The sequence below is a fragment of the Chrysemys picta genome, chromosome 2 (genome assembly GCF_011386835.1).
Source record: "Chrysemys picta bellii isolate R12L10 chromosome 2, ASM1138683v2, whole genome shotgun sequence".
Lineage (NCBI taxonomy): Eukaryota > Metazoa > Chordata > Testudines > Emydidae > Chrysemys > Chrysemys picta.
In genome coordinates, this window is record NC_088792.1 from 149,824,949 (window position 1) to 149,852,442 (window position 27,494).

At 58.2% G+C, this 27,494-nt stretch overlaps 1 protein-coding gene across 39 annotated transcripts in view; it reads left to right on the forward strand.

Moving 5' to 3' along the window:
• Positions 1-27,494, forward strand: part of CAMK2B (calcium/calmodulin dependent protein kinase II beta) — a 141,833-nt gene that overhangs the window by 65,601 nt on the left and 48,738 nt on the right. For 20 of the 39 annotated variants that reach the window (XM_065584334.1, XM_065584336.1, XM_065584339.1 and 17 more), the window contains 5 exons: positions 4,079-4,144; positions 17,363-17,435; positions 22,814-22,916; positions 23,010-23,093; positions 25,738-25,832. In XM_065584334.1, coding sequence (XP_065440406.1) covers positions 4,079-4,144; positions 17,363-17,435; positions 22,814-22,916; positions 23,010-23,093; positions 25,738-25,832 — 421 coding nt within the window. Of the gene's footprint in view, positions 1-4,078; positions 4,145-6,368; positions 6,730-8,141; positions 8,215-17,362; positions 17,436-22,813; positions 22,917-23,009; positions 23,094-25,737; positions 25,833-27,494 lie in introns of those variants that run through there. The other 19 variants (XM_065584335.1, XM_065584341.1, XM_065584342.1 and 16 more) reach the window with 3 other exon arrangements.

The window sequence follows — 27,494 nt, forward strand, 5'->3', positions numbered from 1 at the left end:
AGTTTCAGTTTTGGGCTGGGTGGTGCAACACAGGGAACCCCAGGCTGGGGTCTAAGCTCCCTGAACCACCTCAGAAGGACTTGATTGAAGGGTCCTGGTTGTACCTACAAGCTCTGCTGTAGACTGCGTTCCTATTGTTCAATAAACCTTCTGTTTTACTGGCTGGCTGAGAGTCACAGTGAATCTCAGGAAGAGGGGTGCAGGGCCCTGACTCCCCCACACTCTGTGACACCCGTCTCTCCCCCCTTGGAGATTTGTCTTTCTCTCTGCTTCTCCTCCTGGGCTTGGGAGGTAAGATACCGTTGCGATTTACATTGCTGGAGCTCCTGCTCCTGGACCAGGACCCCATCGGGCTAGGCTTGGTCTTAGCATCTGCTGTGCCCAGAGGCCCCATTCTTCCCACTGCTGTCTGTCCGGAGCAAGATGCTTGACTCCCTCTGTTGTGCTAGACGCAGAGCAGAGAGCCGGTCCTTGCCCCTAGGAGCTTCCAATAGAAGTCTAAGACCAGGGACAGCTGGTGGATACAGGCAGATGGGGGAGTACATGGAAGCAATAAGGAAGGCTACGATTTTGTCATGGAGATCATGGAAGTCACGGATTCCAAAGACTTTCGTGATTTCAGCCCCGGCAGCTGGGAGCTCCAGGGTCCCGCTGCCTTCTGCAGCAGCAGGGAGCTGTGAGGTACCCTTGCTGCTTGAGGCAGTGGGCCCCCAAGATCCCAGCCACCATGGGCAGCAGGGATACCCCACAGCTCCCAGCCATCTCAGGCAGGGGGGTACCCCACAGTTCCCGGCTGTCTCAGGCAGGGGGGTACCCCGCAGCTCCCGGCCTCTGTGGGGGACCCTGGCAGCTTCCGGGCCACCGCTGCGGGACAGGGGGACCCTGGCAGCTCCCCATGCTGTGGGAGGGGAGAGGGCAGGAGGATCCCCCCAGGCCACCACAGGCAGCAGGGGGATCCCCACAGCTCCCCACTGCGGTGGTGGTAGGGGGATTCCCACAGCTCTCCACCACTGGGAGGGGGCAGGGGGACCCTGGAGTTCCTCTTTGCCACTGGGGGTAGGAGACCCTGGAGCTGAGTCCCCACAGGTGGTGGGGACCCCAGATCTCCCAGTAGGGTGACCAGATAGCAAATGTGAAAAATCGGGACGGGGGCGGGGGGTAATAGAAGCCTATATAAGAAAAAGACCCAAAAATCGGGACTGTCCCTATAAAGTCGGGACATCTGGTCACCCTATCTCCCAGCCACCCCGCAGCTGCCCATCCCTTCCCATTTTATCATGGATATTTTTAGTAAAAGTCACAGGCAGGTCACGGAAAATTCACGGAAGCCTGCGACCTGTCCCTGATTTTTACTAAAAATATCCATGACAGAACCTTAGCCTTAGCGATGAGACAGTATTGGTCAGCTGGGCAGGCAGGGTCTCCCAGACTAGTGACACGATTTCGGTAGACCTCCCGGCGAATGAGTTTTAAGGAGGGATCGGCAGGTGGCTAAGGAGGTGGCTCTGGGGCTGTTTCAGGGGAGCATCTCCCAGCTGGAGAGAAATGTGTGTGTGAAATGTAACAAGGGGGCGGTGCTGGCTGGCACGACTGGCAGACCAGAGGCAGGACCGGTGAACGACACAGAGTGGGCAGGGTGGGGATAGGCCGGGCAAGACCTTGAAAGTAGCTTGTCTGATGCACGTGAGAAAAGGCTCCTAGGACTGGCCCCCGGCACGCTATGCCCAAGGCAGGAAGGGCTAGTGGAGCCTAGCCAGATGACCACGCTTGTCTGTATTGCAGTAGTGCCCATGGGTGCCAGTCAGGATCCGGCCCAGCAGTCGCTAACCAAAGCAGCCCTGGCCCCTGGTTTCTCTGAGGAGGCCGGGGCTGAGGCCAGAGATGGAGCCAAGGCAGGCGAACAGCATGAGGGTGTTAGGCCTGGCGCCTTGGCTCCAGAGAGCCCTGGGACCCAGTGCTTTGTGCCGGGCCGGCGCGGTGCATCTGGGGGGCGGCGGAGACCCGGTGTGCTGTGCTCAGCTGCCTCTCGCCTTGTTCCAGATATAGCAGCTGGTGAGCTCATCGCTCGGTGCCTCTGACAGCTCAGTTATATTTAGCTCTCCTCTGAGTCACGGCAGCTCCAGGTTCCCTGTGCTGGAGTTGCACAGACCTTGGCGTGTCCTCAGCCTGCTTTGGGAGGGGAATCAAGAGACACGGGTTTGCCCCGGGCCACTTGGCCCTGGTGGCTGAGCTCACCCCGGTCACCTGCTCCCCCCGCGCCGTAGGGCCGGGACATGGGCTCTTCACTTCCATGGCCAGCCAGGGCTTGAAGGACAGTGAAAGGGGAGGGCTTGCCCTGAGCTGAGGAGGAGGGGGACTGGTGCTCTCCCCGCCCCCCGTTACTGTATCCCCAGTCAGCACCGTGTCACAGCTCAGCAGGAACAGAGCTCGCGCCTCCTCCCAGCCTTGGCCAGGCCTGGGGTAGCTGGGATCTCCCCCCACAGACAGCTCCCTGCCCTGCCCCCCACAGCGCCCCTTGCTGGGCGAGGCCGGGGCTGGAGTAGCTGGGAGTTCCCCCCACAGACAGCACCCTGCCCCGCCCCCCACAGCACCCCCTGCTGGGAGAGGCCAGAACTGTCCCTGTGATCGCACTCGTGTGTTGATTTTTGCCATCCATTCAATTCAGGAGCATCGGCTCTTTCAGCCCCTCCTGGCCTGCCATGGCTGTGGGCTGAATTTGCGTTGGCTTCCCCGGGGGCTTGATTATCAGACAGACCAAAGTGCCCACAAGCCCAGCTGGCAGGTGCCTGGTCTCCCCGGGAACCCAGCCTGCAAGCTGCCCTGCCCCTCCTCCTGTCCGCATGAGGCCAGTCACACCACAAGAGGGAGGGGGAGACTCACCTGGGGGCTGTCGGGGTGCAGACGAATGCCTGCGGTTCTGTGGTGCAGAGACGTGGGGATAGATGGCGGAGAAACATGGAGTCGTCTCCCTTCCTGCCACATGGGAGTTGAGCTCCCTCATGTTGGGGCTGGCGATGAGCTGGGGGAGGCGGGCTGCCGGCAGCCACGTGGGCAGAGTGGAGACAGCCAGCATAGGCAGGCAGGAGCAGAGTGTCCCGGAAAAGCAGGGCTTGGCGATCGGAGAGGAGCAAAGAGGGATGGGGGGAGTCCAGCGAAGTGAGGGCGTCCTGGCACTGGGACCTCAGCCAGCCAAAGGGGACGTGAGCTGTGGCAGAGACTGGGGTGGCATGGGGCTCCGTGGGCATCACCGGCAGGGACTTGACTCCTCTTATCAGCAAGGAGCTTGCTTTGATCAGGCTCCAACCCCATTGCCCAGCCCCTGCCCTGTGGCCCCCAAACCTGGTATGCCCCTGGTCCAGGCTGATTATTCTCTCTATAAACACCTCCAGGGGGGCAAACCCCCGGGAAGGGCAGAGTCACTGGAGCTACAGGCCAATGGGACTGGACTCAGTGACCCAGGATTTCCTTGCTGCCTGATGTCCTATGGCCGTGTCCCTCAGGGAAGGAGCAGGGCTGGCCTCAGTCCGCTGTCATTGACTCGCTGGGCTGGGCACAGGCTGGCACCTGGGTTCCTGCGTAGGATGGACGAGGGAGGAGGCCCAGGCCCTGCCTGCTCTCCCCTGCCCATTGCCAGGGTGCAGGGCACAGAGGGGCAGGCAGTGCCCCCCACTTGGCACCCGATACCCCTCGCATCCCCGGAGAGGCACTGGGCTTCAGCTCACCCATACTGAGGGGCTTCCCAGTTGGCGTTGGGGGTGGGGAACATGGCAGCCGCCGAATCGCTGCTGTCTGGATGCCGGGGCTCTGGGCGCGTGTGCCATGCAGCCCGTGCTCTTTGCCTTGGTCATGCTGGTGAGCCAGGGGTGAGCTCTCTGGGGGAGCAGAGGGTGCAGCTCCCCCACGCCTAGGGGATGAACACTGGGGCCTGGCTGTCAGCTGGGGATGGAGCCGTGGCCTGCTCTGGTTCTCCAGTGCCGGGCTGGCCCCACTCAGCATGTGCCCCGCGAGGGGTTTGGGTGGGAGCCGGGCACTGGGGCCTGGGAATTGGGAAGGTGAACTCTGCCTCTCTGTGTTTCAGGGTCACTGGTGGGGAGCTCTTTGAAGACATCGTCGCCCGGGAATATTACAGCGAAGCCGATGCCAGGTGAGTGGCAACTCCCCACCCCCCACTTTCCCCTCCGCCCTTCTCCCCTTCCCTCCCCCGCTTCTTTCTGTTCCCTGATCCCATGCCAGCTGTACCCGTCAACATTAACCAATTCATGACCTGGACAGAGCCGGGGGGACCCCAGAGATATCGCCAGGTGATAGCCAAGTTCCTATGCCTTTGGCACTGCCGTGCCACGTGTCCTGCTGTCACATCCAGCACTGGGTCCCTCCGCTGTGGGTCAGTTCACAGGGCCCCTCAGCCGCCCTGGGCCTGAAAACAGGTGCCTACCCCATGCTCCCTGAGGACGAGGGGGAGAGTTGCGGCAACTCTCCCTCTGGGGCCCAGCTGGCTTCTGGGGCGCAGCCAGAGAGGCAGAGGAGTGGTGGAACCCCAGGCGTTTGTGCTTTCCTCTCTGGGGAGTTCACGGGGGGTTCGGGTCGTCAGGGGGACGAGTCTGGTCTTAGCCTAGTCCCTTAGGGAGCACTCACAAAGCCACCACACAGCTGGGTGCAGTTGCCAGCCATGCACCGGGGGGCCAGGGTTGCTGTAGGTGCATTGGCACAGCAGCAGGGGAGGGGGCATTCTGGATCAGAGCCAAGGGGTTGGGCTGGGGAAGAGGGCTCAGGACCGGACGAACTACTGGTGAGGCTCTGGCAGAGCTGTGGGGCAGGGCCAGGCGGGATGTAGGGGAGCACTGAGCTGCAGTACTGGAGTATTGTCCCAGAGCAGGAAGGGTGTCCCTCCCTCTGGTCCCAGCCTGGCTGTTGGGGCCCGGCAACTGGAAGGACGCTGACCCTCCCACAAGCAGCTGGAGTCAGTGGGGCTTGTTTCAGCCATCGGGGAGCAGTGGGCACAAAGCAGCAACCTGGTAGAGAGCGTGGGGGACTGGGAACAAACTGCAGGGACAGGGCATGTCTGAGGGCAGCCGCAGGGCTTGGGGGCATCACTGACAGGGGCCTGAGCGGTGGGTTCCCTGCAGGGTCAGAGGCACTGGTGATTGGTGACTTGTCACGCATGGGCTCGGCCGGTAACGTGCCCGTTCCTGGTCCCATCCGACTGGAGCTCGCTGGCCCCCTCCCACCATGTGCTGATCCCCAGAATCTCGCTGTTCGCTGCTTGTCATCTCCCCAGCCCCCTTGTGAACAGGCCGGGGGGCCCTGGGCCGGGCAGGCACTGGGACTGTGCCAGAGGAGGTCCGATGTCCATCACGCTTCTCAGGCTCAGACGGTTCCCAGCCGCAGGGACCTGGCCAAGCTGGGCTCTAGGTAATGACCTCACACGCCGCCCCGTCTCGGCACTTCTGGGGAGACCCGGGCTCAGGGCCCCTGAGCAGCTTCATTGCCGTCCCAGGCGTCTGATGCTTTCCCCAGGAGGGGGATGTGGCCTAGGACAGCGGGCAGGCATCAGATCAGGATTGAGGGGCCGTGGCAGAGCTATATGTGTGGGGAGCCCGGGGCTGGGATAGCAGGGGGCTGTAAGTCAGGATTGAGGGGCAGTGGCAGAACTCTGTGTGGGGAGAGCCCAGGGCTGGGCTAATGGGGTTGGGGCTGGTGGCAGGTGCTAATCAGTTTCCCTCTCCATGCAGCTCCCACCTCCCTGATCCCTGGGCTGTCAGTGGTGGGAGCCCCCTGCCAGGGGAGTCCGTGTGGGGCAGCCCCACAGGTTAGATCTCTCCCATGGCATTCAGCTACTCAGGCCTGTCCCTGCTGGGTTTGCTGACAGCCGGGGGGAGGGAGGGAGGAGAACCCCAGGGGTTTCCAGCTCCCAAGTTCTACCCATTAGTCCATGCCGCCTCTATTAAGGCTCCTCGTTGCCCCAGCATCCCAGAGGCACTGCCCTAGCCTTGTAGCCCAGCTTGCTTTGTGGGTGGCAGGGGAGGAGTCTCAGGGTTGATTTGTGACCCAGCAGGGCAGCGGGGAGCTGCCCCCAAGAGGCCATTTCTGCAGATTCACTCCCCTGCCCATCGCCCCCTATTCACCAGAGAGCTTCCAACCCCATGTGAGGCCCTGCCCTGCACTCCTGTGGCATCCCCCTGCCTCAGGGGGAGCTCTCAGACTGTATTTTGGCCCCCTGGGCACCCGCCCAAACCCCTGCGGGTGGGGGCCTGCTCCGAGCATCAGGCTGCGGCAAAGGGAGGCAGAATCCAGGCAGGACGTCCCAGTGGCCTCCACCCACTCCTGGTGTTCCCCTGAGGTGCGGTGAGGCCAGGCTGGGATGGGATGGAGCTGTGTGACTTTCTCCCCGCGGAGAGCCCAGCTCCTCCTGGTGAGTCCACAGTTGGGGCCTTCCCCTTTCCATGGCATGGCTCTGTGGAGCGGTGGCTTCCTGCGGCTGCGATCCAGAGAGCATCCCCAGATCCCACCCCCACGCATGCCGAGGGCTCCCCTCCTCTGCCCTCACCAGCGGCGCAGCCCAGTGGAACAGACCGGGAGGCTCTTGGTCCGTATCAAACCAGCCCGATGGGGCGCTATGGGCAATGTCCACTCCTCAGAGGCCCAGGACTGGAATGGAGGGGCACGGACAGAGCTGAAGCCAGGGTGCCCAGACTGGAATAGCAGGGAGAGCCACTGGGCCGGACTGAGGTACATGAACAGAGCGGTGTGGTGCCAGTTAGGAATAGCAGCCAGGGCTGTGGGTTGGGGTTGAGGGGCACTGGCGGAGGTGGGGAGCACAGGGCTGGGACCGCAGGGGCTGTGGATCAGTGAGGAGAGCTTGAACCTGGGGCTCGTTGTTGTTGGTTGCGGGAGGGGGCAGGAGCTGGGCCTAAGTGCTAGGGCCCCACGCAGGACTTGTGGAGCTGGGATTCCTTTCCCCTTACTTAGCACTGGCAGAGCTGCGGGGAGCCGAGGGCTGGGATAGCAGGGTCTGTGGGTCAGGAGTGAGGGGCACTGGCAGAGCTGCGGGGAGCCGAGGGCTGGGATAGGAGGGTCTGTGGGTCAGGAGTGAGGGGCACTGGCAGAGCTGCGGGGAGCCGAGGGCTGGGATAGCAGGGTCTGTGGGTCAGGAGTGAGGGGCACCGGTAGAGCTGTGGGGAGGACCCGAGGGCTGGGATAGCAGGGGCTGCGGGTCGGGAGTGAGGAGCACCAGCAGGGCTGGGGGGAGCCCAGGGCTGGGCTAGCAGGGGCTGTGGGTCGGCGTGAGGGGCACCGCTGAGCTGTGATGGGGAGCCCAGGCTGGGATAGCGGGGCCGCGGTGGGTCAGGATCAAAGGGCATTAGTAGAGATGTTGGGGGCGCTCAGGGACGTGCTAGCAGACCAGGCTGTAGGTCAGGCTCGAGGGGCATGGAGAGAGCTGCTATTTTGGGAGGGGGGGGCGCAGCCCCAGCCCGCACGACCCCTGACTAGATAGTGGGGTCACCCTGCCAGGTCATCCATTCCCAAAGCCCCAAGACGGTGACCCTCCTCCCACAGCACCTGCAGCCTGTTCCCTGCTCTGCGCTCATTCTGGGGCTGCTGCACTGGACTCAGCCCTGCCAGCCGGGGTCTCTGCTCACCCAGTCTGCCCTCCGCACCTTGGGTCCCAACCGTCCTCTCGGGGGGCTGCCCCCTCCCTCCCTCCGGCCCTGGCAGCCTGCAGTTCCTGGTGCCATTAACAGCCATCCCCGCACACCTTGTGATAACCCCCTGTGGTCTCAGAGCTTTCACAACATTGTTTCTCTCTCTCCTTCTCTCGTCCCCCATCTCCACCCTGTCCCCCCCGTCCCTCTTTGTCTGTCCATCTGTCCCTCTGGATCCCCCCCACCCCGCCCCCGTTCCCTCTACCTGCTTATCCCGGCTCCGGAATTCGTTCCCTTTCATGCATTATTTCGGTTTCCTTCTGTACATTTGATTGTCTCTCTCACGCCCTTCCTATCCCCCTCTCCCACCCCTCTCCTCATCGGGACCCTGCCCTGCCCATCTCCCATGTCTGCCCCCTTCGCTGCTCTCCCCATCCCCCTCTCCCGCCCCTCCCTGACCCACTTTCTCTCTCCCTTCCTCCCCGTTTTGTTTTGCAGTCACTGTATCCATCAGCTATTAGAAAGCGTAACTTACATGCACCACTATGCCATTGTGCACAGGGACTTGAAGGTCAGTATATGCCTTTCGCCCTCTCCTGGCGTCGGGCTGGGGGTGCTGGCGCCGCCCAGCGCTCACACGCCCCCCCCTCCCCTCCCTGCTAGCTGCTTTTGATTTTTGGGGGGTGGGGAGGGAGACGATATCCAGCACTGGGGGCGTTTTTTTAGTTCGATTCTCAGCGTGCCCGGCCGAGTCCTTCCTGCGGCTGGGCAGGGCAGGCAGGTCTGAGGCCCTGGACAGGAGGCAGCGCCCGGATGCAGATGTCCTGCCCCGACTCCAGCACACGTGGGACCAGACACCAGCCCCCCTCCTCTCCCCCAACAATAATTTGAAATCTCAACCGGGCGGCTTTATTCAATTCGCATTTCACTGTCTCATCCCCCCCTTCCCTATCCCCCTCCCTCTCTTTCTCTCTCTCTCTCTCCCTCCCACCCCCCGCCTCTTTCGCGTCTCTTGTCTTGTTTGCCACCCCTCACCCCGCCCCCGCATGGCTGCCAGTTCTGTCTCCCAGACCCGAGCACCTAGCGCTGGCTCCGAAGCCAGAGCTCGCCGCGCCCCGTCGTGGCCAAGGGGACACATTCTTCCCTCCAGGCTCCTGCTCACCACGGTCTCCCCAGGCCAGGGACTCCCTGAGTGACGGCAGGAGAGCTTGAACCTGTGGCTTGTTGGTATTGTTGGGGGGGCACAAGCTGGGCTTAAGGCCACTCCGCACCCACCGAGACGCTCTGCCCGGATCTGCCCACGTTGCTGGCTTATGCCACAGTGCCCTATCCACAGTCCCCAGGCTACAGGGGAGTTCACAGGCACCTTCCCATGGGCCGAGAGCTGGCCCCTTCCTCTCTGAGCTGGACAGTGATCGCGTCTCTCATTGCTCAGCCCCAGCTAGGGTGACCAGACAGCAACTGTGAAAAATCGGGACAGGGGGTGGGAGGGTAGGTAATAGGCACCTATATAAGACAAAGCCCCAAATATCGGGACTGTCCCTATAAAATTGGGACATCTGGTCACCCTAGCCCCAGCCCCTCTTCCCTTCTGTCCTGGGTGGCCTCCTTGGTCCCTGTGCTGCGGTTTGGAAGAGCCCCCCAGTGCCAGGGAAGAAGGAGGCCTGAGCGAGGCTTTTTGCTGCCAGGATGCAGATGCCTGCTCATATGCTGGGTGCCCCCTGGCCTGACGCAATGGGGCTTGAACCACTGACCTCCAGAGCTATGTGCAGGAGCTGCTACTGTGTGGGCCGAAGAGCCAGGGCGCCCTTACTGGGGCAGGTCCAGCGCAGGCCCAGGGGCAGGGACTCTATAGCGCCCCTGGACCAATGGGTTATGTCAACACAGTGCCAGGGGATCCCCTGTGGGGCTCCAGAGTGGGCAGCCCCAGGCAGCGGTGCCCTCTCCCTGCATAGGGAAGGGTGGCCCATGCCGGGCCGTACCTTGCTGGGCTCGCCTGCTGGAGAAGGATTGGGGGAAGTTCCTGCGCTGGGACTCTGCGCATGGGGCAGGTGGGCAGCCGGAGGCCGTTAGAGACCCTATCCTCAGGGCAGCTCGGGGACAGGCCCCCATTGACTCAATCCTGATCATGTGGCCCTAACATTCCAGGGGAGACAGCTGGGGGCCCCCTCCAATGCAGACATTCCGGGCAGTAAAGTCCCAACCTCTCCCCGGGGTAAGAACCCCATGGCAGCAGCTGTGCTGCCCATGGGAGAAAAGGGCCGAGGGATCCTGGCCGTGCGAGTGGGTCCGGGTGGGAGGCGCAGGGAACCCGGCTGTGCGAGTGGGCCCGGGTGGGAGGTGCAGGGATCCCGGCCGTGCAAGTGGGCCCAGGTGGGAGGCGCAGAGATCCCAGCCGTGTGAGTGGGCCCAAGTAGGGTTGCCAACTTTCTATTTGCACAAAACCAAACACCCTGGCCCCACCCCTTCTCTGAGGCCCCACCCTACACTCACTCCAGGCCCCCTCCGTTGGTTGCTCACTCTCCCCCACACTCACTCACTTTCACTGGGCTGGGGCAGGGAGTGGGGTGCAGGAGGCGGGAGGGCTCCTGCTAAGGGTCTGCGCTCTGGGGTGGGGCTGGGGATGAGGAGTTTGGGGTGCAAGAGGGGGCTCTGGGCTGGGGCCGAGGAGTTTGGAGTGCGGGAGCGGGCTCAGGACTAGGGCTAGGGCAGGGGGTTGAGGTGTGGGAGGGGGTGCAGGCTCCGGCTGGGGGTGCAGGCTCTGGGATGGGGCCAGGGATGAGGGGTTTGGGGTGCAGGAAGGGGCTCCGTGCTGGGGCTGAGGGGTGCGGGCTCTGGGAGGGGGCTCAGGGCTGGGGTAGAGGGTTAGGGTATGGGGGGTGGGCTCTGTGAGGGAGTTAGGGTGTGCAAGGGGGTTCCGACCTGGGGCAGGGAGTTCGGGGTGCAGGTTCTGGCTGGGCAGCGCTTACCTTAGGCGGCTCCTGGTTGGTGGCGCAGCATGGCTAAGGCCTGCCCTGGCTCTGTGCTGCTCCCGGAAGTGGCTGGATGTCTCTGCCCACACCCGCAGGTGCCGCTCCCGCAGCTCCCATTGGCTGCAGTTCCTGGCCAATGGGAGCTGCAGAGCCAGCGCTGAGAGCGGGGGCAGCACGCAGAGCTTCCCTGATCACCCCTGCAACTAGGGGCTGGACGTACCAGCCGCTTCCAGGGAGCTGCGCAGATCCAAGGCAAGCAGGAAGCCTGCCTTAGCCCCGCTGTGCCGCCGACCGGGTCCCTTTTCAACCGGGCGTTCCGGTCGAAAACCGGCCATGCGAACGGGCCCGGGTGGGAAGCGCGGGGATCCCGGCCATGCAAACGGGCCTGGGTGGGAGGCGCGGGGATCCCGGCCAAGCGAATGGCCTGTTGCAGTCCACAGTAAGCATAGGGAGGGCAGCACAAAGCACCGAGCCAGTGCGTGACTCATAGTCTCTGCAGTCTTCTTGTCTTCTGCACTAACTCACTTACCAGCTCAGTGACCTGAATCCTAGCAGAGGGAAGACCCAGGGCCCTGCAGTGTCTGCCCCTCCCAAGTCCCCCCCTCCGGGGGAGAAGGACAGCCTGTCCATGTAAACAGGCAAGCAGGCGAGATCGGACCATTTAACACTACTTCCCTGCAGAACCCGCAAGCACAGGACCTCCCTTCCCCTCCCTGGGGCACATGCCCCCTCCATGCTGAGGCTATGGGGTTCTGCCCCTCTCCTGAGCTTCAAGTACCCGGGGTCCTGCCCCTCCCCTGCTGAGACCCAAGTGCCTGACTGCCTGCAACTCCCCTGGCCCCTTCCTTCCACACCAAATTCGTTCTCCAAAAGGAAAAATCAAGGGGGGAAAATCTAGCCCCAGAGCAGGCACCTGTCCAGCTAGCCAATCCTCTCCAAGCAGCCAGAATAACTTAGCAACCAAGCGGAGAGCTTGGCAACCGGAACAGCTGCACCAGAAAACCTTCAAAATACTAATGAGCTGGGCCGGAGCCCTCTGCAGTGTGATCGCCCGCCCCGGGGAAGCCGGCTGGCCGCACAGCGATGGCAGCTGGGCAGAGCCTGACCACGCACTCAGGCCAGCATGCAACGGGGCCGGTGGGCAAACCATGACCCCCAGAAGGGCAAGGACAGTGCCAGAGATGCTCAATTCACCCTCCCGAGAGCGGGGCCCTCCCTGTGGAAGGGAGCACCCAGTAAACACCAGCAAGTGTCACCAGCCGCAATGTGAGACTGCTCTAAGCTCTGCTCTCCAACCGGGCCCAGTGCACAGCCGGGGCTAGCGGAGCGATGGTTGCAGCTCCCTCTGGACCCCTGAATTCCCAGAGCCGGGCATGGCAGATCTCCCTGAACTCACAGTGTGTTTTCCACTATTCCACCATGCAGCAGAAAGCTGAGGGCAGGCTAGGAGGAAACCCACTCGCCCCCACTCATTTCGAATGCAGAGGCGTCACACAGCTGGGACCCTTCATCCATTCTAAGCACGGGGCCCGACACGTCGCAAACTGGGCCCTGTGTCTCTGATGCCGTCTCCAAAGGAGAGGGAGGAGGGTATCTCTGCTAGCGTGTCAGATTTCCCCCATGTGCTGCTTCAAGCAAATACCCTCCTAGAAGCAGAACAGTTGGGCGAGGATGCAAGCTCATCTAGTTGCCCCTTGTCCAGGGCGGAGCTGGTTTCATGCAGATACATAGATCACTGTGATCATCGTGGATGACACTAAGCTGCAGGGAGAGGTAGATACGCTGGCGGGTAGGAATAGGGTCCAGAGTGACCTAGACAGATTGGAGGATTGTGCCAAAAGAAATCTGATGAAGTTCAACAAGGACAAGTGCAGAGTTCTGCACTTTGGATGGAAGAATCCCATGCACTGCTACAGGCTGAGGAGCGAATGGCTAAGCAGCAGTTCTGCAGAAAAGGATCTGGGGATTACAGTGGATGAGTAGCTGGATGAGAGTCAGCAGTGTGCCCTTGTTGCCAAGAACGCCAATGGCATATTGGGCTGCATTAATAGGAGCATTGCCAGCAGATCAAGGGAAGTGATTATTCCCCTCTATTCGGCACTGGTGAGGCCACATCTGGAGTACTGTGTCCAGTTTTGGGCCCCCCACTACAGAAAGGATGTGGACAAATTGGAGACAGTCCAGCGGAGGGCAACAAAAATGATCAGGGGGCTGGGGCACATGACCTATGAGGAGAGGCTGAGGGAACTGGGATTGTTTAGTCTGCAGAAGAGAAGAATGAGGGGGGATTTGATAGCTGCTTTCAACTACCTGAAGCGGGGTTCCAAAGAGGATGGAGCTCAGCTGTTCTCAGTGGTGGCAGATGACAGAATAAGGAGCAATGGTCTCACATTGCAGTGGTAGAGGTCTAGGTTGGATATTAGGAAAAACTATTTCACTAGGAGGGTGGTGAAGCACTGGAATGGGTTCCCTAGGGAGGTGGTGGAATCTCCATCCTTAGAGGTTTTTAAGGCCCGGCTTGACAAAGCCCTGGCTGGGATGATTTAGTTGGTGTTGGTCCTGCTTTGAGCAGGAGGTTGGACTAGATGACCTCCTGAGGGCTCTTCCAACCCTAATCTTCTATGATCATCTGGTCTGAGCTGCTGTAGGACATGGGCCATGGAACTTCCCCCATAATAATTCCTAGAGCAGATCTTTTAAAGAAACAGCGAGTTTTGATTTTAAAATTGTCAGTGATGGAGAATCCACCACGACTCGTGGGAAATTGTCCCAACAGTTAATCACTCTGACTGTTAAAAATGTACGCCTTATTTCCAGTCTGACTTTGTCTACCTTCAACTCCCAGCCATTGGATCATGTTAGACCTTCCTCTGCTAGACTGAAGAGCCTGTTATCAAATATTGGTTTCCCATGTAGGTACTGACAGACTGTAATCAAGTCACCTCTTAACCGTCTGTTGAGCAAAACAGATGAAGCTCCTTGTGTCTCTCACTCTGCCAGGTTTTCTAATCCTTTAATCATTCTCGTGGCTCTTCTCTGCTCCCTTTCCAATTTATCGACATCCTCCTTGAATTGCGAGCACCAGAACTGGGCGCCGGATCCCAGCAGCAATCGCACCAGCACCAAACACAGAGGTGAAATAACCTCTCTGCTCCTACTTGAGATTCTCTTGTTTATGCATCCCAGGATCGCATTAGCTGTTTTGGCCACAGCATCACATGGGGCGCTCACGTTCTGCTGATTATCCACCATGACCCCCAAATCTTTTTCAGAGTCACTGCTTCCCAGGATAGAGTCCCCCATCCCGTATGGCCTATATTCTTTATTCCTACCCGTGTACATTTACTCATACTGTTTCCTTGCACCCAGTTTACCAAGCAATCCTGATCTCTCTGTGTCGGTGACTTGTCCTCTTCATTATTTACCACTCCTCCAAATTTTATATCATCTGCAAACTTTATCAGTGATGGGTTTGTTTTTTTCTCCACATCATTGAGTAAAAAATGTAAAATAGTCCCTGCAGGACTGTGCTGGAAACACACCCGCTTGATGACAATTGTCCGTTTACAATTACATTTTGTGACTTATCAGATGGCCAGTTTTGAATCCATTTCATGTGTACCATGTTAATTTTAGACTTCTAGTTTTGTAATCAAAATGTTGTGCAGTACGAGGTCAATTGCCTTACAGTATCCAAGTATATTACATCAATGTTATTACCCTCATCAAAAAAAGATATCAAGTTAGTTTGACAAGATATTTTCCCGTAAACCTGTGTTGATTTGCATTAATTACATTATGCTTCTTTAATTCTTTATTAATCGAGTCCTGAATCAGCCACTCCATTATCTTGCCCAGGATCGATGTCAGGCTGATAGGCCTATAATTGCCCAGGTTGTCCCATTCACCATTTTTAAAAATTGGCACAACATTAGCTTTTTTTCTAGTCTTCTGGAATTTCCCCAGTGCTCCAAGACCTATTGAAAATGAGCATTAATAGGCTGGCAAGCTCCTCAGCCAGCTCTTTTAAAACTCTTGGATGCAAGTTTTCTGAATTTGCTGATTTAAAAATGTCCGACTTCAGTAGCTGTTGTTAAATGTCTTCCTGAGATACCAGTGGAATGGAAAGCCTGTTATTATCATCACTATATGATGAGACTACATCATCTATTTTTTCCTCCCAATACAGAACAGAAATATTTATTGAACACTTCTGCCTTTTCTGCATTATTAGTGATAATTCTATCATTTCCATCTAGCAATGGACCAATTCCATTGTCAGGATTCTTTTTGTTCCTAATATATTTTTAAAAAACCTCCTTCTTATTGTCCTTAACTCTGCTGGCCATAGATTTCTCCTTGTGTCCCTTGGCTTCCCTTATCAATTTTCTACAATTCCTAACTTCCAATTAATATTTATTACTGTCAACTTCCCCTTTTTTCCATTTATATACATATTGGTTCTCCTAGGCTTTGTCCAGCCTGGTCTTAAGATGTCCCAAGTGAGGGGGCTCCCAACCCTTCTCAGGGAAGACCTTCCATGCCAGGAAGCATTTCCTGATTTTCAGCCAGAGCTCATCCCCATATGCCTAATTCAAGCCCCTGGCCATCCCTGGACCGTTCCTCCCCTCCTTGCCATGCGCATCCTTTTGTGGGTGTAAATGGCACCCCGTCCCCTGGGTCATCTGTTAACCAGTCAGGACATTTTTCATTCTTTCCCTCCAAATCAGTCGCCTCAGGTCTGGGGACCTTTGAGTTTGTGACTCAATTCAAGGCCCTGACTGAAGCCTGTGGATGATGGGTCCGTTCCATCAACGTTCGACGTTTGCATTCAGCGTGCTCTGCGTCTTTCCCCTTGCAGAGGGACACTCTTGGCTTGGCTTGGAAGAGGAGGCTGTGTGAGGGCAGGGTGATTGTTCAATACCCTCTAGCCCTCAACCTATTTTCCACCATCCACACTCACCTGCAAGCAGACGCCTGAGAAGACAGAAGGGGTCTGCTCTGCGTTCAGAAGTCCAATGGGCTCCACGTTGGCAACGCACAGAGACGAGGACCCCTGGATGAGATTCCCCTGCACCCAGATGTTCCCAGGGAGGGGCCCCTCTTTCCAATACCATGGGAGAAGAGCCTTTTCTCCAAGAACAGGAACCCACAGCAACCAGAACTACAAAGATCACTGGGAATCGGTCCTGGAAAAGAACTGGAAACCAAGGCGGTCTAGGACAGCTTATGGGCCAGACATGAGTGCCCGCTCTGGGCTGGAAGGAGCATGCAAAAAGGTCTAAGTGCCCCAAACTCACAAGCTCGAAAGGACAGTGTCTGCTCTGGGGCCGAGTGGTGGCGACATCACTATTGGCTCCTGCGGTGTACCGGGACCGTGGGATCGGATGCCAAGGGGCGAGGCTTGGCGTGGCTGTTACGAAAAGGGTTGGCGAGTGGGGCCCTCGCCCAGGGTGAGGTGGTTATCGCAGGGCAGGCTGGGGGGCCACAGATCAGAGACAGTGATGGGGGGAGGTTTGCAGGGGCTGAAGACAAGCCATTCCCAGCATTTCTGTAGGGCCTACACAAAACGTGCTCCTGCGCTCCCTTCCTGCTGACCCCGTAGCCATGAGCTGAGCCCCAGCTCCTAAGAGACTGCGAGGCGCAGGCCGTGTATTAAAATCTCCTTGCCCCAGTGTCTCTCAGCGTGAGGGCATCCGGCTCGGGCTCTCCTCAGTCGCTCACGGGAATACTACATGTCCGGGCAGTGCTTGGCCCGGAGCTGAATGCTCCCATCTCTGCGCTGGGCAGGGAGCGGATCCACACCGGAATCGGGAGGAGACTTGGGAGCTGAGGCTGGGCAGGGGCAGCGGGTGACGATCGCTGGTTATTTTGGACTGGGCTGGCCCCTCGCAGAGCTTTAGGCCGAGATGGGCCCTGCCCTACATCAGATCAGTGACCACTGTGCATTGGGTGGTTTGGACAGGCCTGGTGGCTGGCGAGGTAGGAGTGGAGCGCAGCTGGGCTGGCTGGTTGGTCACTTGCAGGGGAAATAGGTGGGCAGAAATTCAACAGGCCCAAGGTCTCGGTTCTGCTGTAGCTACCAAGGTGCATCAGGGCTGGGCAGCAGGGGCAGGAGGTACAGACAGCCAGGCCAGGGGCCAGCTGTATCCCTGCTGCTGTCCGTCCTCTTTCAGGAGGGCACCGCGGGGTGGGTCTCCAGTGGGTGGCCTCGTGCCACGTTTGGTACTGCTTCCTCCCTGATGGAATGGGGCTGAAGGGACAGAGGTAGCAGGATTTTTTTGGGGGGGGATTTGCGGGTTCCCAGGATGGCACCTCACATCCCCTGCCTGCAGGTCCTCCTTGAAAGCCCAGAGCAGGAGGAAGGGCAGTGCTGGAGACAGGCGGATGGCAGACCCCCTCCATCACCGCCTGACCCTAACACTCCGGTGCCCTTTGTGTCTTCCCTCCTGGACCCCTTTCCCTGGCCCAGGGCTGCTCCCCCATCACGGGGCGTTTCTTCCCCGACCCCCCCCCCCCCCCCCCCGCCTCCGGGTCTGTAACTCGGGGCAGCTCCTTTGCAATTAGAGACTGAGATTGAGAGGGAGTCCGACTCCATTATCTCCATTCTCTTCCTCCTCCTCTTCCTCTTCTCCTCCCGTCCCCCCCGCCCCCCATCATCCCCCCTCTCACCTCCCGCCCCCCACCAGCCTGCGTGGTTGTTACCACTCACCATGAACTAACACGCCCCCTGGTGTTTGCATGCAGTCATTGCATCCAGCAGATCCTGGAGGCTGTTCTCCATTGCCACCAAATGGGGGTCGTCCACAGAGACCTCAAGGTGAGTTTTCTACCCCGCTGCTCTGTCCGTCTGTCCGTCCGTCCATCTTTGTACCTTGTGCATGTTTCTGAGCGAGAACTGGAGTGGCTCAAGCCCCACGCCGCTGCAGGGGCCTGCGGGAAAGGGGCCGTCACAGGGGGCCCAATCAGAAATCAGCTCGGCTCAGCTCAGCCATGGGGATGCGCCGGACAGACCCTGCCCAGTAGGGAGGGACAGAGTGCCCCGTTGGCACCTCCAGGCAATTGGGGAGGCTGGGTGAGGGTTGGGGTTTGTCGCCACCCAGAGGCAAAAGCGGAAGCTGCTCCTTTCTAGCCGCCGGCCACGTAGGACAACTGGAGAATCCCTGGGAGAGAAGATACTGTGCTGAGGGGATGGCGCGGCAAGGGAGCCGGCCCTTGAACGGGGGCAATACAGCTGGCCTCTCGGCCACCTCCTGGAGCTGCATCAGGCGGTGAGCCGAGATCAGGCTCTTTATCCCTCTCCCGGCACCCATCCCCTGCGTAGATCAGTGCAGGGGCTCACCCGCTGGTGCCCCTTGGTATCGGACAGGCGCCCAGCCCCGGTTGCTAGGAAGGATTCGTTCTGCGCAGCAAAGCCTGACTAACCTTTTCCTCTCTTCTTGCCCTCCCCTTTGCCTCGTCCAACATCTCTCCCCGCCCCCAGGCGACACCGGCGGGCGGGCGGGCGGGACTCCTGCCGAGGAAGGCTCTCGCTGTCTGCATGCCCTGTGTCTGGTTGAACCGTGTTACCTGTTCTCCGTGACACCCGCCGTGGGTTGCTTGTCTTTTGTTTGCCCCCCATAAAGCCCTCTGGGCGTCGCAAATCGCGCTGGGCCTCCAAGCGTGAGGAGCAGGGACATGGTCTCGTGTGGCCGAGTGGGGCTGGGATAAAGGGGTGCGTGAGAGACCCAGAAACAGCGCTGTGAAATTAACAAGGGGGTTCCTACACCAGCCCTGGTGGAGACGCCAGGCTTCCCCCTCCTCTGCTGCTGCCCAGCTTTCCCTTACAGGCTTTGGAGACAGGAAATGTTCAGCAGTTCCTTGCCCCTTCAGTGACACACCAAGCATTTCCAGGGGGCTCCTGCCCCCTGTGAACTGGAGGAGGCCAGCTGGGGTCCCAAAGGCCACAGAACCACTCTGGGGTGTCCCTCCAGAACATCCCCTGAAAACCTGGGAAATGGTACGGGGCAAAGATGCCGTTCCCCAGGAGCTCGTGGCTGTCTGTGACCTGCCTGGGGAGGGGGACAGGACAGGATGTTTTCATGGCTGGGCTGTGGTGCATAGGGTCATGCTGTAATGGGGTAATGGAACCAGGCTCTGGTTGTGCCACAAGGTGGTAGTTGAGCCAGGGTCTGGTGCCTGGGGTCATGCTGGAACGGGGTTATGTAGTTGGGCCTTCACTTGTAAGGTTATTCTGTAATAAGGTGATGGAGCTGGGCTCTCGCCTGTGGGGTTGTGCCGTACTGGTGTGATGGAGCTGGGCTCCTGCCTGTGGAGTTGTGCCGTACTGTGGTGATGGAGCTCAGTTCTGGCTCCTGGAGACATGCCATAACAGAGTGATGGAGCTGGGCGGTCACGAGACATTGGGCTCTAATGGGGCAATGGAGCCGGGTTATCAAAGGCGGAGTCATGTTGTCATGAGATGATGGAGCTGGCTCTTGGGAATTGAATTGTGCTGCGTCAGGATGATGGGGCTTGATTCTGGCACGTGGAATTTCATGCCGCAGGTAGCTAGAATGGGGCTCTCAAACATGCAGTCAAACCATAGCAAATTGATGCAGCTGGATACTGGTGCCTTGAGCCATGCCACAGTGAGATGTTGGAGCCGGTCTCTGGTGCATTGAATGCCTCTAACAGCCTGATGGGGACGGGCTGTTGCATGTGGCGTCCTGTCCTGATGGGTTTGTGCAGCTAGGCGCTTTCACCTGGTGTCCTGCTTAAACAGGGTGATGGAGCTGGAGCTGGTGCCTCGAGTCCTGCTGTAATAGGTGATGGAGCTGGGCTGTGGCTCGTGCCATCCTGCTGTCATGGGGTGACGAAGCTGGGCTCTTGTGCATGGAGCTGGGCTGCAGTGGTAAAATGGAGCACACTGCATGGTGCTGGGCTGTGTGCTGGAGAGCTGGAACCTGGTGCGTGGGATCATCATGGAGTGGGGTGATGCAGCGGAGTCGGGCAGCAGCAAGGTGGTGGAGCTGGGCTCAAGCAAATGGAATTGTGTTCTGGGAGTTGGAGTGGCACCCGGGGTGCTTGACACGTGCTGGAGTGGCACCTGAGGCTGGGGGAGCAGGCACTGGCATGTTCTGGAGAGATGTAATGATGCTGGCTTTGGTGGGACCCAACTGAGAGTACCAATTCAGGACAAATTGCTTAGAGCAGGGCAGTTACAGCCCAAGGCTGGGGTTCCTTTTCACACCAAGGCAAACCAAACCAGCCAGCCAGAGAAGACTTCGGTTTTACCCCACTGGCTAATCACAAGTCACACAAGCAATTCTCTCAGACACTCCAGTTTCCCAGTATCACCACCAGTGCCACTCGTTATGGGGATGACTGATTATGAAAACCAATATCCCAATAAAAGGAAAAAGGTTCTCCTGATCCCACAGGACCAAGCCCCAGACCCAGGTCAATATACAAGTCAGATCTTACCCACAAATCATGCTGTTGCCAATCCTTTAGAATCTAAAATCTAAAGGTTTATTCATAAAAGGAAAAAAGATAGAGATGAGAGCTAGAATTGGTTAAATGGAATCAATTACATACAGTAATGGCAAAGTTCTTGGTTCAGGCTTGTAGCAGTGATGAAATAAACTGCAGGTTCAAATCAAGTTTCTGGAACATCCCCAGCTGGGATGGGTCATTCAGTCTTTGTTCAGAGCTTCAGTTTGTAGCAAAGTCCCTCCAGAGGTCAGAAGCAGGATTGAAGACAAGATGGAGGAGATGCAGCAGCCTTTTATATTCTCTTGCCATGTGGTCTCTGCTTTCTTTGTCCCAAACACAAGCTTTCCAGCACATGGGGCATGGAAAAACCTCAGAGTTCTGTCCATAGGCAGGTCCCTGCATACCTTGCTGAGTCACAAGGCGTATCTGCCTTCTCTCAATGGGTCAGTTGTAGCTGATGATCCTTAATGGGCCATCAAGGAGGCCAGGCAGTGCTGATTCCACATTGTCTGGGGTGTCACCCAGAAGCATAGCACAAGTTTGAACTACAGACAGTATAGCGCCAATACTTATAACTTTACATACCAAAATGATACATACACACAGATAGCGTAATCATAACCAGCAAACTAGAACCTCCTCATAGACACCTTATTTGACCCCCTTTATACACGATTTGGTGTCACTACAGGACCTTGGTTGCACCAATGAACTATATGGTCTCAGTTCTTGTTAATAACGTCACAAGTATCACTTGGGGCCAGGGTAGCGGGTGCTGGCATGTGCTGGAGTGGCACTCAGGGTTGGGAGAGCAGGCATTAGCATGTGCTGGAGTGACGCTTGGGCCGGGAAAGCAGACACTTGGCCCGTGCTGAAGTGGCACTCAGGGCCAGGGTAGCGGGTGCTGGCATGTGCTGGAGTGGCGCTCGGGGTTGGGGGAGCAGACATTGGCATGTGCTGGAGTGGCACCCGGGGGAGCTGGTTTCTTGCCCTTTGTGTCATGGTGCACTGGCGAGGCAGGGGGCTGCGTTGTACGTGGTGGCATGGTGCCAGTGGGCACTCGGCTCTGGGGTGCAGCCGGTGTCATCGTATGCAGGGGCTGGGCCGAGAAGGAGAAGGGGAATGGCACCAGCCTCCTTCAAAGAACAAGGAGGAGCCAAATCAGCCCTCAAGTGTCTGGTTCCGTGAGGAGTGTCCTTTGGCCTCTATGAGTGTCCCTTGCAATCTGGCCCAAGGGCAGGGGGTACGGCTGGCACGGGGGGCAGGGAATGGACAACAGGGTCTTTCCCCTCCTGGGGGCACTGGCTCGGATCACCTCCAGGTTGAGGGGCCTGGTGGGTGCAGGAATAGGGTATGGGGCCTTTCACCGCTGGGGGCATTGGCTCTGATCCAGCCCCAGGGCAGGGTGTCTGGCTGGCGTGAGACTGAGGTTTGGGGGCCCGAGACTCTCATGTCTGTGTGGCTGGAGCTCATTCCCACCTGCTGCCTGTCTGGTGGCCGCTGTGTGACCTGATCTCAGGCCACGGCATCTGGACAACGTGAACTTTTGAGACTCCCATCCCGTCCCTGCCCTGTCAGGCAGCTGGTCCCAGCAGGGCATGGGCGGGGCTCATTGGCACAGTCATGCGCGGTCACCCTCCTGGCCAGCGCTCTTTGTCAGGGGAGGTGGAGCTGTGGATAGATGTGTACAATCCAGCTGTTGTCCTCTGTCTCAGAGCCAGCACTTCCAGCCCTTTGCATAACATTTCCAGAGCTTCCTAGAAGACATTCTGATTTCTCTGGCTCTGCTGAGCTCTGACAGATCGATGTGGGGGGTTAGGGGCACCTGCAGAGAAGCCAGGCCAGCCAACCTGGGGAGGGGAGGGGGGCACCTGCTGCCGGAACCTGAATGCCCGGGAGGTGGCGGAGAGGGGAGGCCCTTTCTGTGTATGTTTGGTGGAGAGAAGCGTTGGGTTTTATATTGTGCAAATGGACATATTGGGGGCTGGGAAGCCCTGGGAAGGGGGGGCTGCTTCGGTCCCCCAAATTGCAGCCAAAGCTGGTGGTGATTTCCTGGCTCTCAGAGCCTGTTTCGTGCCACCTACTTCTCTTGTTAGCCCAGGTGCCTTGGCAGGCCATACTGAAGACTTTGGGACCTGCCACCAATCCCAGAGGGGGGGAAACGGCCTGCCAGCCTGGTGGCAGAGCACCACCAAGGAAAGTGGGCAGGCAGGGTCTCTGCTTGTCGTCCCCCTCAAGCCCAGAGCAGCATGGGGCTTTGGGCGGCTGGAATGTGCCCAGAAGCCATGCCAGATGGGCACAGCAACACAGGCCAGGACTTGCCCATGGGTCAGGAAGCTGGAGGCTGTGCTGGCCTGGAATAATCCCAAAGCTGGAGCTGGCTTTCTGCCCCCCTGTAATGGCAGTGGGTGCAGGGGAGGGGAGCTAGGAGGGAGGGGCGTCAGTCTGGATCCTAACACATCGGCCGAAAGAGCACAGGGGCTGGAAGGTGCCAGCCGAGCCGGTCGGGCTGTGTGGACGCACCGATAGCCCCATCCCGCCCGGGGTGTGACCCCCCACTCGGTTCTCTCCGCTCGTCAGCCTTGCACGTCTCTCACCTGCTTCTGCAAACCGTCTGTTGTTGTTCTTCTGTTTTGTTTTCTCCCCCCTCCCCTTCTCTATCCCCCTCCGACCGCGTGTCTGGTCCCACGGCGCCCTGTGCCCAACGGCTCGGCACGACAGCCAGAGAACCTGCTCCTAGCCAGCAAGTGCAAAGGCGCGGCGGTGAAGCTGGCGGATTTTGGCCTGGCCATCGAGGTGCAGGGGGATCAGCAGGCTTGGTTTGGTGAGTGGCAGAGCCCTCTCCCCGCCCCCATCCCACCCCTACTGCCCAGGACAGTCATGGCAACACAGTCTGTGCTCTGTGTTTTCTCCCCAGGCTTCGCCGGCACCCCCGGTTACCTCTCGCCCGAAGTGCTGCGCAAAGAAGCGTACGGCAAACCCGTGGATATCTGGGCGTGTGGTAAGGCCTGCGCCGCGAGTCATAAAGTCATAGACAGGAAGGCCAGTGGGAACCACTGTGCTCATCTAGTCTGGTGTCCCGTATAGACCTGGCCTGCAGGAATCCCTGTGTGAACTAGGCCAGATCTGCTAGAAAAACCGTCAATCTTGAGTTCAAAATTGTCAGTGATGGAGACTCCACCACGCTCCTTGGGACATTGTCCCCTGGTTAATTACCTTCCGTGTTAAACATTGACACCTCATTTCTAGCTTCACCTTCCAGCCATTGGGTTGTGTTAGACCTTCCTCCGCTCTCATGTAGGCACTGGCAGACTGGGATCACATCCCCCCTTCACCTTCTCTGTATTAAGCTAAATAGATCGAGCACCATGAGTCTCTCACTCTCAAGCAGGTTTTCTAATCCGTTAATCATTCTCGTGGCTCTTCTCTGCCTCCTCTCCAGCTTATCAACAGCTCAGTGTCAGGGATCTGCCAAGTCGTCTCCTCCCTGCCTCTGGGCTGAGCCACCCACTTGTGCCTTCAGTTCTTTGTGACGGTCGGTGCTCATGGACTGGTGGTGAGCTGGCCTAGTGGTTAGGGGGCTGGCTTGGGAGACATGTATTCAAGTCTCACCACTGCCAGTGTCTCTCTGGGCAAATCACTTAAGGCCAGATTGCTGAAGGGATTAGGTACCCAAAGATGCAGAAAAGGCACCTAGTGGATGTAACAATGCTGCCTTTGGTGGGACGCTACTGAGAGTATCAATTCAGGACAAATTGCTCAGAGCAGGGCAAGTATCAGGGGGTAGCCGTGTTAGTCTGTATCTACAAAAACAACAAGGAGTCTGGTGGCACCTTAAAGACTAACAGATTTATTTGGGCATCCGAAGAAGTGAGGTTTTTACTCACGAAAGCTTATGCCCAAATAAATCTGTTAGTCTTTAAGGTGCCACCAGAGCAGGGCAATTACAGCCCAAGGCTGGGGTTCCTTTGCACACCAAGGCACCAAACCAGCCAAACAGAGAGGACTTCGGTCTCACCCCACTGGCTAACCACAAATCACACCAGCAATTCCCTTAGACACTCCAGTTTCCCAGTATCACCATCAGTGCCACTCGTTATGGGGGATGAATGGTTATGAAAACCAATACCCCAGTAAAAGAAAAAAGGTTCTCCTGATCCCAAAGGACCAAGCCCCAGACCCAGGTCAATATACAAATCAGATCTTACCCACAAATCACGCTGTTGCCAATCTTTAGAATCTAAAATCTAAAGGTTTATTCATAAAAGGAAAAAAGATAGAGATGAGAGCTAGAATTGGTTAAATGGAATCAATTACATACAGTAATGGCAAAGTTCTAGATTCAGGCTTGTAGCAGTGATGGAATAAACTGCAGGTTCAAATCAAGTCTCTGGAACATCCCCAGCTGGGATGGGTCATTCAGTCCTTTATTCAGAGCTTCAGTTTGTAGCAAAGTCCCTCCAGAGGTCAGAAGCAGGATTGAAGACAAGATGGAGGAGCTGCAGCCGCCTTTTATAGTCTCTTGCTAGGTGGTCTCTGCTTTTTTTGTCCCAAACACAAGCTATCCAGCACACGGGGCATGGAAAAACCTCAGAGTTCTGTCCATAGGCAGGTCCCTGCATACCTTGCTGAGTTACAAGGCGTATCTGCCTTCTCTCAATGGGTCAGTTGTATAGCTGATGGTCCTTAATGGGCCATCAAGGAGGCTAGGCAGAGCTGACGCCACATTGTCTGGGGTGTCACCCAGAAGCATAGCACAAGTTTGAACTACAGACAGGATAGAGCCAATACTTGTAACTTTACATACCAAAATGATACATGCACACAGATAGTGTAATCATAACCAGCAAACCAGAACCTCCTCATAGACACCTTATTTGACCCCCTTTATACACGATTTGGTGTCACTACAGGACCTTGGTTGCACCAATGATCTATACGGTCCCAGTTCATGTTAATAACGTCACCGAAGGTTTTACAGCGGTGCCTATGCAGATTAGGTGCCTAACTCCCATTGGCATTCCATTCCCGCCTGCATGGAGCCCAGAGCGTTGCTGTTTATTGAACTCTGTGTCCAAGATGCTGCATGAAGCCAGCCAGCCCCAAATCCCACTGTGAGCAGTTTGGATCCTAGTCCCTATCCGTGCCTGATAACGGATGCTAAAAGCCCGCTGCCCCTTGGCTCATCCTCTCTGTGGAGCCTTTGCTAGTCCCAGAGACCCCTCCCCATCCTATAGGGAGAGGAGGGCTAGAGGCATAGACAAATGTCAGCACGGGGGTGCTAGAGGCATAGATAGCAGTCGGGCAGGGTCAGGTCTAAGCCCCTTGCTGCAGGCTCTCGCTCCCATCCTGTGGTGGCCCCTGGGCATCCAGGCACCTGCTCAGTGCAAGGGCTTGCTCCTTCCCTGCCGGGTGCAGGGGGCAGACGGGGCCTGGTTAACCAGCAGCAGGTCAGTGCTGGAAATGTAAAGCCAAGTTGCATTAAGGCAGGAGAGAGCAAGTGGGACCTGGCAGAGACGGGGTCCCCGGGAGATGCCTGCTGGCAGCAGACTGAGCAGAAACCCCCATATCCCTGCGTAAGTCCAGGCCTGGGCCCCCAGGAGTCGGCAGGCACTGACTCTTTGCTCTCCCACCCCTCTCCCCAGGTGTGATCCTTTACATCCTGCTAGTCGGTTACCCTCCCTTCTGGGACGAGGACCAGCACAAACTGTACCAACAGATCAAGGCTGGTGCCTACGACGTGAGTACCTCCCTGCCCCCCTGGCCCAGAGCACCGCGACGGGGACCTGCTGCCGCGGGTCAGGAGTCCCGTACGCCACCGGCTTTGTCTTCAGTGTGTCAGCCTGCCCCACTGGCTTCTCCTTTGCCGCACCTGCTATAGGACCTGGAATTGCTGGTGTCTCCCCAGCCGTAGGCCTGTGCCCAGCCCTTCCAGGGTAGGACACGTCCCTCCTCCTCCTCAGGGGGCCAACAGGGCTGTGGCCGGCCAGCCTCCACCCACAGTTCACCCCCCCCCCCATGGCTTGCCCCTGTCACGGTGCAGTTGCTGGGCCCCATCCATGATGTGTATAGAGACACTCCCCCGCCATGTAGACAGCATCCCAGAGAGCCCTGGACGTGGACATGGTGCTAACGCAGGTTAGCGCTCACTGGACCTGCCCAGTCTGCAGGGATAGGATATCTTTGAAACCATGTTGGCTAGCGGGACTCCAACAGGACTTGTTCCCAGTGTAGACGGGGCCAGGTGGGTTTAGGATCGTATTAGCAAGTCGGGATCAGGCCCCGTGGCCATTCTGTTACTGTCAGGGCTGGGAGGCTGGGGGAAGCTGCTTTCCATTACACCCAGAGACCAAGCAGAGCGGGGGGCTCCGTTCTTTGCCTGGGAGGGGCTGTGGCCCACCTGCCGCACTGCAGGGTTGCGTGTGCTATGGATCTTGTGGTCCCGGATGCTGCCACACAGGGGCCACAGGAATCACCCCCACACACACCCACGCCCCGTTCGTAGAGCTCCATCCTGTCCCCACCCCAAGGCCGTCCTGCCCTCGGTCCCGGCTGTCTGCACAATCCCCATGGCAAGCCCAGCACCTGCCGTGGGGCATGCTGACAAGTGTGGTAACCCGCCCTCCTGGCTCCCTTGCAGACACTGGGCAGGGCCGCGGCACAGGGACCTGGCCGAGATTCCTGCCTTGGCACGACTCTTTCTCCACGCACATGGCAGCACGGAGGGACCCGGGAGCATCCAGACGCCCCATGCGAGCCGCGCTCCTGCGACTGCCCAGAGCGCAGGTCCAGTGGGTATCTCTCCGCTCCTGATAGCTTGGTGGAATTCGGCAGCCTCTCCGCTCCCTCTCTTCCCCTCTTTGCTGGCGCTTTCCTCACCCCTGTACGCTTGGCCTCTTCTGCACGCACTTGGGAACGACCGGGGGCCTGGGGAACGGTCTCTGCTCGTTTTTCTCCCCGCTCCCAGGGCGCCTCCTCTCCCCTCTTGCTTGTACGGAATACGAGCGGGGTCCTCCGGATTGTGCAGTGTCTGAACCGGCCGCAGACTCCCCCTCTCACTCCTAAACCCCGGCTTTAAACCGATTTCCCTTCTGAAGCCTGGGGCTTGCGGGGGAACCCTCCAGAATGCAGCCTGAGGGGAACGGTGCAGTGACAGCCTGTAACAAGAAGTGTGAACAGCCCCTACTGTGCTCAGTCTATCTGTTAACTCTGAAACCTAATGATACACGTCCATACAGTTCACTGGCCGCCTACCAGCAGCAACATCCAGGCAATGTGCTTATCCCAAAATCCCCCACACTCCCTGGGGGCAGAAGCCCCTGCTGCCCTCTCTCCAGCATCCAGCACCTCCAGCTTCCCCACACCCACAAAGCCTGCAGACCAGCCACATGTGGCCAGCACC